This window comes from Hemicordylus capensis, chromosome 4 (genome assembly GCF_027244095.1).
Source record: "Hemicordylus capensis ecotype Gifberg chromosome 4, rHemCap1.1.pri, whole genome shotgun sequence".
NCBI classification, from domain to species: Eukaryota; Metazoa; Chordata; class Lepidosauria; order Squamata; family Cordylidae; genus Hemicordylus; species Hemicordylus capensis.
In genome coordinates, this window is record NC_069660.1 from 69827368 (window position 1) to 69839762 (window position 12395).

General features: G+C 44.4%; 1 protein-coding gene across 7 annotated transcripts in view; it reads right to left on the reverse strand.

Annotated features, from left to right (window-relative positions):
- Nucleotides 1-12395, reverse strand: part of SOX13 (SRY-box transcription factor 13) — a 149441-nt gene that overhangs the window by 13091 nt on the left and 123955 nt on the right. For 3 of the 7 annotated variants that reach the window (XM_053245362.1, XM_053245363.1, XM_053245368.1), the window contains exons 3-12: nucleotides 10186-10291; nucleotides 9863-9949; nucleotides 8153-8325; nucleotides 6652-6720; nucleotides 4744-4888; nucleotides 4180-4262; nucleotides 3931-4090; nucleotides 2595-2704; nucleotides 1335-1431; nucleotides 922-1065 (exon numbers count right to left, since the gene is read on the reverse strand). In XM_053245362.1, the coding sequence (XP_053101337.1) occupies nucleotides 922-1065; nucleotides 1335-1431; nucleotides 2595-2704; nucleotides 3931-4090; nucleotides 4180-4262; nucleotides 4744-4888; nucleotides 6652-6720; nucleotides 8153-8325; nucleotides 9863-9949; nucleotides 10186-10291 (1174 nt within the window). The remainder of the gene's footprint in view (nucleotides 1-921; nucleotides 1066-1334; nucleotides 1432-2594; nucleotides 2705-3930; nucleotides 4091-4179; nucleotides 4263-4743; nucleotides 4889-6651; nucleotides 6721-8152; nucleotides 8326-9862; nucleotides 9950-10185; nucleotides 10292-12395) is intronic. The other 4 variants (XM_053245367.1, XM_053245365.1, XM_053245366.1 and 1 more) reach the window with 4 other exon arrangements.

A 12395-nucleotide genomic window follows, 5' to 3' on the forward strand; every position in this document is an offset into this window, starting at 1 on the left:
AGTCAGTACTAAGGCTAAGTTTCAGGTCACAAACTTGAGAAGATGTTGCAACCACAGCTATATATACAGCTCCTTGAAAAAGGGTTACACTTGGTTTCCTCTGCTCGTGTGGTTTTTATTATTATTTTCAAAAAGACTACTTTCACAACTGTAATGAGGTATTAAGATCTCTGGAGGTATCAACCACTTCATAAAATGTTTTGTTGAGAAGTGTCATATAAATATTTTAAATAAAATAAAACTGCAAAAGCAAATCCTCACCTCTCCCTGGTGATGACCGTTGATGTCACAACTGTCTGATTCACTTGGGGCAGACTTGCATCACCAGAAAGAGGTGAGGATTTTCTTTAATGCTTCTAGTTTATTATATTTATAATATTTATATTCCACTTTTCAACAGAAAGTTCACAAAGCAGTTTACATAGCATAGAAATGCACGCGAAGTGGGGAGGGGATATTTCCCTGTTTCAGAAAGGACTCACAATTTATCTTTTAAAGACATAAGAAAGCTGCCATATACAGAGTCAGACCACTGGTCCATCTAGCTCAGTACTGTCTACATTGTCTGGCAGTGGCTCTCAAGGTTTCAGGTAAGTGTCTTTGCAAGTCCTACCTGAAGATGCCAGGGATTGAACCGGGAGCCTTCTGCATGCTCAGAAGATGCTCTACCACTGAGCTACAGCCCCATCCCCACAGATGCAAGAAATAACCACTGAGAAAGATGCTGTGCTGGAATTAAGAAGGACAGTTGCGCTAGCACCAAAACTGGCTCCTAGAGATAGTTTTTCTCCCTGCTGGTAACCTGTATGGAATTATTCACAAAATAATTCCACATTCTAAGATAAACGAGACTTCACACAAATCCCAAAAGCCACTGGAGAACAGAAGGCAAACGAGAGCTGTCTGTGCACACCTGCTTACCTAGAATCTTGCTGATGCTTGAGTTGTGCATGTCTGGGAAGGCCTGCAAGATCTTGCGTCTCTCATCCTTGGCCCATACCATGAAGGCATTCATGGGGCGTTTTATGTGGTTGTTGTTCCTGGATTCAGGGAAATGCTGTGAGCCTGTAAGGAAAGCACCAAAGAATAGCCAGTGAAGAGACACTGCAAAGCACAGCAAAACACGGACGACTAGTTCTCCACAAACTTTCTTATACCACCAGACAAGCAGCCCCAGCAGATTTCTGTGATAGGCCTCATCCTCTCATACATCCTTGCACTCATTGCCCTCCTCACTTCTTTTTCATCTCTGTCCCCACCTTTTCCTAGCCACATATATTTTCCTGTTCCTCCTTCACCTTGGAGAAATTCTTAAAGAGGACAACTGTAATTACCATCCCCATCACAGGTTAACATGGATTCATCCAGCCTCTGCAAAGATGTTTCCTCCATCTGTTCTTTTGCTGGTGAAGAATCCAAGCTGACATGGTCCTGAAAGCACATGGGAAGGTGGGTTACTGCACGTGGCCAGGGGAAGTAAGTGACAAAAGTGACCAGCAGTGGAAACTGCCACAGAAGCATTTAATGGGATTAACTTTGTGCTTGATGAAGACTGGATTCTTTAACCTTACATTAGCAAAGCGGTCAAAAGAAAATAGCCCCAACTTCAAATAATACTTAACAAGTCCCAAGCTATGCAGCCAAAACCAATGATGATTCAGAGACCAGCATTCAATTCAGGATAAGTATGTCCAAGAAGATCACAATTTACCTGAGAGCAGTGATGGCAATGAGAGGGCTGCTAAGGTCCTGTTGAGGGCACCAAGACCACTGGGAAATGCAGTTCCAGGGCTTATGAATCCTTAATAAGGACTCAGAAGCCTTGGGAAATGTCAGTTCCCAACAATACTAGTGTCTGGGATACTGTTATGGTAGCAAGGCTGTAGCAGTAGTCCTTTGTGTCACCACTACCAGGTAGGTTTTGATAAAAAGGGAAGGGGCATCAGGAAAGGACTTAAATAAACCTGCTTCAGGCCTTGTGGTGTTCCCCAGAACAGAGAGAAAGGGTTGGGAGCAGTATTCCCTGTAATAGGGATTCTCAGATGTTGTTGACTGCAACTCCCATCATCCTCAGCTGTGATGGCCTTTGGATGAGGATTATGGGAGTTGTAGTCAACAACATCTGAGAATCCTCGTTACAGGGAACACTGTTTGAGAGGCCCCCGGGCTTCATTGTATGCTGGGTGACTTCACTGGGAGAGCTCCAAGACAGTTCACTGTGTGCCTGATGACCTCATTGGGATAGCACAGAATGGGCCCAAGCATAAAATGAACTAATTTGGGCCCAATCCAAATCAAGCCCAATTTACTTGTTTTAGGCAAGCCCATTCTGAAAGGAGGCTGGGAAAGCTCACTAATTGTGTATTACAATTACTAATTGTGTACTAGAAGTTGACTTCGAAAAACCAGTATGCCACTTGATTTCTTTTCAGATGTCAGGGCAATTCTACCACATTCCTCATTACATCTACCTCCTCAAAATCTTAATTTTCATTCATGCTCTTTTGCCAAAAAAAAAAAAGGCGACATCTCTAAGATGCCTCCCCCTTTAAGACTAGGTCTGAAGTGCTCTCTGTCCTAGCAATAACACTTACCTTCCTGTAGGGGTGATTTGGAGAACCATCTATTGCCCTGCTTTGGTTGTGCAGAAGCTGCCGTGCATCCTGGATTGCTTTGGTTATAGCATCTCCCTCTCCAAGGAACCCTGACAATTTTAAAATAAAATGGTGTCATGTGTACACATGGTAACATCTAGTGCAAGGCTGCTCAATTTCGGCCTCCTGCAGATGTTGGCCTACAATTCCCATAATCCCTGGCTATTGGCCACTGTGACTAGGGATTATAGGAATTGTAGTCCAAAAATAGCTGGCGGCGGGAGTGCTAAATTGAGCAGGTCTGATCTACTGCCACAGGCTGACATACACCACAATGTTATGTTCGCATTGCAATGTAACATCTGTGCAGTTGCACAAGAGCACTGTTGTGCTAAACGCAAGAATTGCACAAATGCAATTGTGCAATTGACAGCCATTATTTCCAATGGCATATGTGCCATCTTTGCATTTTGTGCGGCACAACTCCTGCACAACTGCACAAACATTACATTGCAACATAGACATAATGCTGCATGGTATGTCAGCCAATGCAAAGATCTCCAGCTCTCAGGGAGTTAATCTCTGCACAGGAATGCCTCCCAGCTCCCGCAATCCTATATCTATGGCTTTCTAAATCTTCCCTTTAGAAATATAAAGTTTTCAGCTCATCATAGAATGGAAGATTCAGTTATTTTTGTGCCTGCAGTTATCATGAAACAGTAAATAGTGCCCCTCCAATGCAAAATATTTAGATCAAGTCCTTGTACTCTGCATCAATTTATTTGCAAATACTAACACCCCCTGGTTCTGCATTTACAATAAATGAATGCAGATTAGAATCCATACTATATGCAAGAATCCATTTGAAATGAAAAACCTACTTTTTGCCATTCTAATTTTTAGTCTAGCCAGGTGGTTAAGCATGTAACAAATTCACATTTAGTGATCTGGAATATATGCCTATAGCGCAAGAATAGCTTCCCCATAGCATCTTCCATTCCAGTATCAGAACCCAAACTGCTATAAGCAGGTAGGATTGGGAACAATCATCTATGTACAACTATAATGGATCCTGGAAGGCATATTAACACATTAAAACTAAACTTGCCGACTTCTATGTCCAGTGCAAAAATACCAGTACTGGGCTACAGACAGAACCCTGAGGAATACTACACCCAGGTCCTTCTCAAATACAGGAATAAGTAAAATTATTTCCCCAATAATCTGCACCAAGATAACTAATCATAATTTGCAATGAGCTTGCAGCTACAGGTGATCCAGAGGAGGAATCATTTCTGTGCCAGCTCAGAGCAGGGGGAAATCTCCATGTACTTACCCAAAGGAAGGCTGGGAGGGCTGGTCTGGAGCTCTCGAGAAACTCCATGGTTGGGAGTGAGGGACTGACAGCTACTGATCTTTAGACTAGGAGAGCTGGAGGCATTGGGGAGCTCAGAGCCTTTGGGCTTGGCTGTTAAGTTCAGCGGTTGCGAAGATTCCTGAAAAAAGGAAGAAAGGAAAAGGAGGGTAGAAGCACATCTCTCTGGGGCTTTGGGAGCCAGCAAGGTAAACAGTTGAGGGGTTGCACCTGGATCTGTAGGTGGCCTGAGCTTGCAGGTCTCTTCAGTGACGAAGGAGGTGGGCTGTGCAGCAGCTGCATGGGGTACTCCACTACAGACATTATAGAAACAAAAGGATTGGTGATGATGTGCAGAGTCAAACATGAGCCCAGATCTTTCTCTCAACAACAATTTTCAAGGAGTCAAGATTTCCGCGGCAAAAACTAGTAAACTCAAATCATGCTCTCAGAATTATGCAGCTCAAACAGTTTTGCACAAAATTAATGTGTTCAGCAGCCAGTCACAGTTCCCCAAGGGTATCCCTGAGTGTTGGGGGACATCTATGCCCGTGTTTTCCCCTTTACATATTTTCCCACTCACTTGGCTGTGAAGTGCCTCTTAAGCCCATTAAATGGAAGTGCTTCAATTTATTTGTTTCCCCTCCCCTCCCCCCACCGCCCAATTGGGAATCTAAGGAATCTGCTCACTGACCACAGGGACTGGTGCAGCCCCACGGTCTTTAATGGTTGCAGTTGCGACTGAATGAGCCCTCAAAAGACAACTGCACAGGAAGACTATATCTCATTACTCACAATTCCACACTTTTCTTGGCCTCTTCATACCTGGTTTACAGGGAATTGGCTGAATGGGAAGTGCCATTTGAGGATCTGAGGTGACAGGAAGAGGCTGGTGGCTGGGAGGAAAGGCTGGAATCATTACATAGGGCATGTTGACCTGCTGAAAAGAAAAGAGAAGGGGAGACAGAAGTAGGAGAAAGAGACAGCCAAATACAAAGTCACCTTAAGGGAACAATACAACCTATCCAGACAGACCTATCAGAGCACATCTGGAGAGAACTGTAGGGATACATGTTTGTGGTCTTCCCACTTTCTACCACATTAGCACAGAATCAAAGGATAGGCAGTTCATTCCGATATCCTTCTGATATGGAGGTTCAGAAGCATTGCTATCCACAATCCAATAGGAGGGAAACCTGAAGCTTAGAACATCCAAATGCGTATGCATGAAGGTGAAGTATATTTAACTTTAGCTAGAGATACAGAACTGATCACATTTGCTTCCTCTGGATGTAGCTAAGAACGTAAGAACAGGCCTGCTGGATCAGGCCCAAGGCCCATCTAGTCCAGCATCCTGTTTCGCACAGTGGCCCACCAGATGCCGCTGGAAGCCACAGGCAGGAGTTGAGTGCATGCCCTCTATCCTGCTGTTACTCCCCTGCAACTGGTACTCAGAGGCATCCTGCCTTTGAGGCTGGAGGTGGCCCACAGCCCTCCAGCTAGTAGCCATTGATAGACCTCTCCTCCATGAAGTTATCCAAACCCTTCTTAAAGCCATCCAGGTTGTTGGCTGTCACCACATCTTGTGGCAGAGAATTCTACAAGTGGATTATGCATTGTGTGAAAAAGTACTTCCTTTAGTGTTATGGGAGAAGGAGAAGAATTTCTCTTTATCCACTTTCTCGACACCACGTGTGATTTTATAGACCTCTATCATGTCTCCCCGCAGTTGTCTTTTTTCTAAACTAAAAAGCCCCAGGTGTTGTAGTCTTGCCTCATAAGAAAGGTGCTCTAGGCCCCTGATCATCTTGGTTGCCCTCTTCTGCACCTTTTCCAGTTCAACAATGTCCTTTTTTAGATGTGGTGACCAGAATTGAACGCAGTACTCCAAGTGTGGTCGCACCTTAGATTTGTATGGCATTATAATAATAGGCATTTTATTTTCAATCCCCTTCCTAATGATCCCTAGCATGGAATTGGCCTTGTATGTGTACAGCTCTGCATGTACACAAAATGGTACATCTACAAATGTATACAACGGTCATAGCTCTCAACCAAGGGCAGCTCAGAAGTCTTCTGCGAAAGGACTGGAGAGCTCTAACAAAAATTCTGAGCATATACACAAGACTGTGGTCCCCTCAAATTCTTAGAAGAAAAGCCATCATAGTTTAAACTACTTATAGCACACCCCTCCAGTGCAATACTGTTCAGGTGGCCAACCCAAATCTCAATATAACCTATGCAATATAATTGATATTGCACTCCAAACGAATTTAAATATAGTTGGATGTTTCCTAAACATGCAATCTTGATCTGCTTTGTTGATCTAAACCTCCTCTTTTCAATAAGGCTTTGCTTTCATGGCATGTTAAGGCTCAGAGTATATGATATATATCTCAAAATATATCTCAAATGGAAATAAGACCCATTTGGACTTTTCCAAATAAGGGGCTCAGGCTTCCAACTATATGTATATGTACACATACACACAATTAATCATTTTTAAAAGCCTGAACTGGTGCTATGCTAATGTCTCCATGCCCAGAAAAGGCCTTAATGCAATACAGCTAGCCCAGGGAATGGTACAGCAGAAGAAAGCACCAGTGCCCTGTCTCCCAGTTTTTAGGTTTTCACTCCTAAGAGAGCCAGTCTTCTTTGCTATGTTTCATATTATACCCAGAGAGAAAAAGGACTTCCTCTTACCTGGATCTGCTGCTGCAACAGGTTGATCTTGTGTTGCTGCTGGATAAGCTGTTGCTGTTGCTTGGCAATCTGCAAGAGGGAAACGTGATGAAGAGACAGGCTACTTACTAACTACGCTCTCACTTCACTGGAGTGCCACCTTACCGCTATGAATGAGCACATACTTCAATTAACCTGGTGTGATCAGCTCAGATAAGCATTCAAGGGTGAAAAGAGGAATATCATGTGTACGATGCGGCATCAGAACTGGGACTGAGACATGCAAGCACTTGATGATGTCTGAGAAGGTGTGAGATCTCAGGCCAGACTGGTAATACTTAATCTCAGGCGCGGCTCGTGAACTTTCCTCCGGGGGGGGGGAGCAGCAGGCGGCTTCTTTAAGGTAAACAGAGCCGGTGCTCTGTGCCGCGCAGCAGCCCCCGCGGCGGGGAATCGCCTCCACCACTCACCTGGCCGCTGGCGGGGGCTCACCTCCGTGGGAGCCAGGTGAGTGGCGGAGGGGATTCCCCGCCGTGGGGGCTGCTGGGTGGCATGGAGCACCAGCTCCGTTTACCTTAAAGAAGCCGCCCGCCGCCCCCCTGGAGGCACGTTCACGAGCCGCGCCTGCTTAATCTCATCCTACTACCTAAGCCTTTGAGAAGGCTCACAGAAACATATTGAAAAATAATAAAAATAAGGAATAAGTTACTCATGAGTATGGCCACTGAAATAAATAGGACAAGTGAACTTGTGAAAACCGCATGCGCACACACACAAAGTGAGGCTGTTCATGAGAACAAGACGGGGCTAGGGCAGCTAAGCCTGGACTTGGCTGCCCATGAGAACTGGCGGGAGCTGAGTGGCTCCTGCCAGTGCCACAGAGGCAACCCCACCTACAGAGCCTGCCAGTTAGCCGAGGTTAAGGGCACAAGTGTTTGTGTAAGAGCGCCAGTTGTTCCCAGCTGGTGCTGGCACAGGAGCAGGCTCTCGGCCATCGCCCAGGGGATTCCTACAATGCACCACACACTTGTGTTTGTGTGAGTGTGGTGCATTGTGGGATTTCCACTCGTGTGGTGTACTGTGGGATTTCCGGGGGCAGCGAGCACCCATCCTGACCCCAGCACCTCCGCACTGCCTGGGGCAGCAGCAGACCATCTGGGTGCACAATCCACACACCCTGGTCGGCCCAGACTCAGCATCCAGATCGTCTGTGGGGAAGGCAAGCTTCTGCCGCCTTCCCTACCACCCGCCCTCAAGCTCTCTCACACGATTGTGAGAAAGGGCTCAATCTCTATGGGGGTACTTGAGCTGAAGGTTTGTAATAGAAATTGGTGCACTTGTTAAAAAAAAATAAATGTTGGGAAGCCCTGTATGAGATCAAAGACAGAACTGACAAGACCCCTTTTTCAAGGGCACGTGGTATCTCCAAAGTTCCGACCTGCTATTCCAGCCACCTTCCGAAGACACATTCCAAAGGGTGAGAAGAGAAAATGCAATCTCAGGGTCATGTTCTGTTCCCTACCTGCTCTTGCTGCTGCCTGGCCAGTTCCATCTGTTGTTGCTGTTTCTCAAACAGCATAGCGGCCATGTTCTTCTGCTCCGAATGGGCTGTCAGCAGCTGGTCCCGCAAGGTGGACAGCTGGTTAATCATGACCAGGAGCTGCAGCTCCTTCTCTGCCAGGCTTTCTTGGGTTCCTGGGGAAAGGCAAGAGCCCAAGGAGCAAGGAGAGGGAAAGAGAGAGTTGGTGAAATAATAGCTTATTATTTAAAATGTTTTGATTAATCAAAAACGTTCTCTTGATGAATCAGGCAGTCGTTCTTTTAAAATAAATGATGAATTGTTTGTAATGCAGGCACTTACAAAGCCACCAATGGCAGGTGACATCTTAGAAGAGGTATTCCACATCCAGCTCTTACACACAGGATGGAATGCCTCTTTTAAGATGGAGTCTGCTGAGACATGCCTCATGGAAAAACAAGGAATGCTTCTTAATTCAGACCTATTGCTATATCATTTTATAAAACCACTGTTTTACTGTAGATGCAGATTTAAATTTAACTGCTTAATCAAGTAGCTCATTAAAGCACAAAAGGGCTATTCACACAATTATCAAAATGAAGGTAGGAGGCATGCTGCCAAGGTTAACAGGCTTATGAGAACCCACACAAATCCCTCCAACCCAGCTCACTCAAATGTGGGTAACCGTGTTCTATACTAAGGTAGGACAAAAATAGGAGCCGTCCTATCTCCATGCATTGATCGTGTGGGCGCATTTTCCATTTTTAGGAGTCTCTGGGAGCAAGCAGCCATGTTTGTAATAGAAAGCTATGGCTACAGGGCCTGTGACCTGTGAATGTGCCACTTTACACAGCACACACGATGGTCCTTTGCTAGCAATGCTTAAATAGGGCTGCGCTCACTTGGCTTCAGTTCCCTTCGTGGCCAGAGGACAGCTGATGATGCAGTGAGGGTTGCCAATCCCCTAGCAGTGCAAAGTATGATGGGAAAGTTTTTCTGATCCTCAGAGGACCTTCCCCACCCCCCACTCTTGTTTGCAACAGTGGAGATCATGGCTGCCATGACTGTCTGGGTGATGAGTTTGCAGACCAAGACAGAGGGTCTAACTCATCTGTGAGAAACAGGAAAGGAGCTCTTTACCACCCCCACCCAAACACCAACCACACCCATATGACTGTGTGAAAGACTCTAAAGTATTAGCCAACTGCAATTTTAATCACATCCCTAATGAAATCCCAAATGACCAATTCCATAAATTCTAGCCCAGCAATAGTGGAAGGATTAGTTCTCACCAAAGGCCACACATTCACAAGGTACCTTAGTTGATGGTGGGAAGCCATGTTCTCTATTCCATTGCTTTTATATTCTTGTGATAATGCTACACCAGGGATAACCGACCTGTGGCTTTCCAGCTGCTGTTGGACTATAACTCCCATCATCCCTAGCCACAATTTATTGGGAATTGTAGTTTGTCAACAGCTCGAGAGTCTCAGGTTGGCCAACCCTCACTATACGACAATTCAAGCTCTAATGACATGAATGTACTGGCATGAAGACAGTAGGGTTTCTCACTTAATTTAACTGAGAAGAAAGAGGCAGTAGCTTCAAGACTTGCCCTTTCTTTCTACCACATCAGATCTATTTAGGTCTGGTCTGGTCTGTGCCCTAAAGCAACCATGGCCAAACTACAGTCAAACTGGACAAATTGCTCACCTTTGACCTCTTTGGATTCCACAGAATTTTTCCCCAGAAGTCTCTCTTTCCAGTCACTGGACAATAACTTCTCAATAGTCGGCATCACTGTTGCAATAAGGATGTTAGTTTATAGATCCATCAGGTGAGTTTATGGTTTGGAAAGAGAAGGTTTGAGAAATCATTTCAAACAGCACACCAACAGTAGGGTATAATACAAAGATTATATCAACTCATGGAGAATAAATACAGAATTATTAATCTCTTCCCAGAAAGAATGGAAAGAAAATGACTGAGGCCAGAGGACTATGCTAAAGACAATGGCTGCAAAATATCCTTCCTACCTTCTTTTAAGTTTTTATTAAAATCCAATTTTTCCCGGTTGCTAACTGCAGGCTCAAACACAGGGTTCTTGGAATCTAATGCTTTTCCCCCTGGAGATCCAGATTCCTGAAAGATAGAGAGCTATTGTCAATCATCAGCAGCTTTCAGGAAATTAAAATGGGAATGACAAAAGACAGCTGGTCTTCACAAAGTCAGCCTTCTGTGCAGGACTTTTCCAAGCATCCTCTAGTGAGCATACTTTAAACCTGCTTGATGAGTCCATGTGCTCATTTAACAAATGAGGAAAGCAATGGGAGGATTCCAATTTTCCTCTCAAAAGTAACACTTTTGAACTCAGAAAATATAGAAATAATTAAATTACTGCAAGGGATTGCAAGTCAGCTCCTAAACAACACAGGGTGGGTGTAAAGGGAATCTTTATGAGTCAGATCCAATTATTTCAAAATCATTGATTTTTTTAAGGAAAGGTATATATTGTTTAATATTGCTAAATATTGTTTTGTGTGACAACTGCAAGCTTTAGGCTTGTATGCTTCCTCTTCCTTTTGCCCATAAAGAGAGGAGGTTTTTAACTTCCACATAATTTAGAACAAGCCAGGATTTGTCATTCTATTGGCTCTTCAAAAGCTCAGGCAGAGGCATTTCCCACCCTGGTACCTGAGATTCTTTAATTGGAAAGAAGAAAGACTGGAGCTCTATTCACAAGTTATAATCAACACTCATATGAGTGTACAGTGTACACAGGTATAGATCTGTATACAGGTGCAGTTATTCACATGTTATGTTGAATGCAGGTACAGCCGCAGTACACTTCCTATTTGCACCTTTGAGGGGCCTGTACGCAGGTTCACTTTTAAAACAAGTAATTCACACAATGTGAATGTACAGTCATCCACACAAAAATATATTCAGTTGTACAGACATCTGTACACTCATACAACATAATGTCTGAATAGCGCTTGGACCTCAGACAATATGCTTGCGAAGCATGTGTTCTGTCCATGATCTGTGGTGCTTCATCTATGGTTTAACTAAAATCTCGAAATCACTGCTTTTTCCAAGTCATTTCTTTTTACTTACAATGGGTGGGATCATAATGTTGTGCTCCTTATTAATAATATAGGGAGCATATATAAGCTCCTTAAATGAAAAGTGTGTAAACGAGAGGACCCCTTCCTTGAACATGACTCTCTTCCTGTGAATGGAGGCATCTTCTGTCTATAGAGTACATTGCAAAGTTAGGATCCAGCCAACCTATTTCTGTTTATCAACAGCATAACATAACAAAAAGACACCTAATGGCACAGCAGGGAAGTAACTTGCCTAGGGAGCAAGAGGCTGCTGGTTCAAATCCCAGCTATATCGGGCAGCAGTGATATAGGAAGATGCTGAAAGGCATTATTTCATACTGCACAGGAGGCGGCAACGGTAAACCCCTCCTGTATTCTATCAAAGAAAACCACCGTGCTCTGTGGGCGCTAAGAGTCAACACCGACTCGATGGCACAACTTTACCTTTAATATAGGAACTTAGTGTCTCAACACAGCATTGAGACAAGTGAACACCTAACCATCTCATCTAGAAGTTACTTTTTACAGACACAAGGCTAAGGGCCTATTTGAGATGCAGGAAAGCTGTGACTGGTTCTCCTGAAATTTCTATTTTTTCTTAAAAGTAGCCATGAGCGGTTTCAGTTTTTATTGAAGCAGTAGCACAAAGGAAGGCGGACAGCCTTCTCTCTAACAGGGAATCCCAGATGTTGTTGACTACAACTCCCAGCATCCCCCACTACCATGGCCTTTGGCTAGGAATTATGGGAGTTATAGTCAAAAACATCTGGGATTCCCTGTTAGAAGAACACTGAAAGAAGCATTGGTAGACTTACCGTGAAGGGTTCTTTTTCAGGGTATAAGGAGGTCATCCTAACATGATGGGTTTGTCAGCCTCTGCATACTCCAGTCAGGACCAATCAAAATTCAGGCGCTGTTTATATAGTCAGGCATCTATCACTCAGTCCCCAGTTCCAGGACTGTAGTATAGAGAAGAGTCTGAGGAGGGAAAAAGCAACTGATGCCAAGAAGGCAACCATAACAACCACAAAGGAAATAGAATAGGTAAACTCAATCCTGGGAGTTGCCCCACCTCCCTGAGAATAATGAAAAAACAGACACACACCCCATCCGCGGGAGGGCCAGATGACCTCCCTATA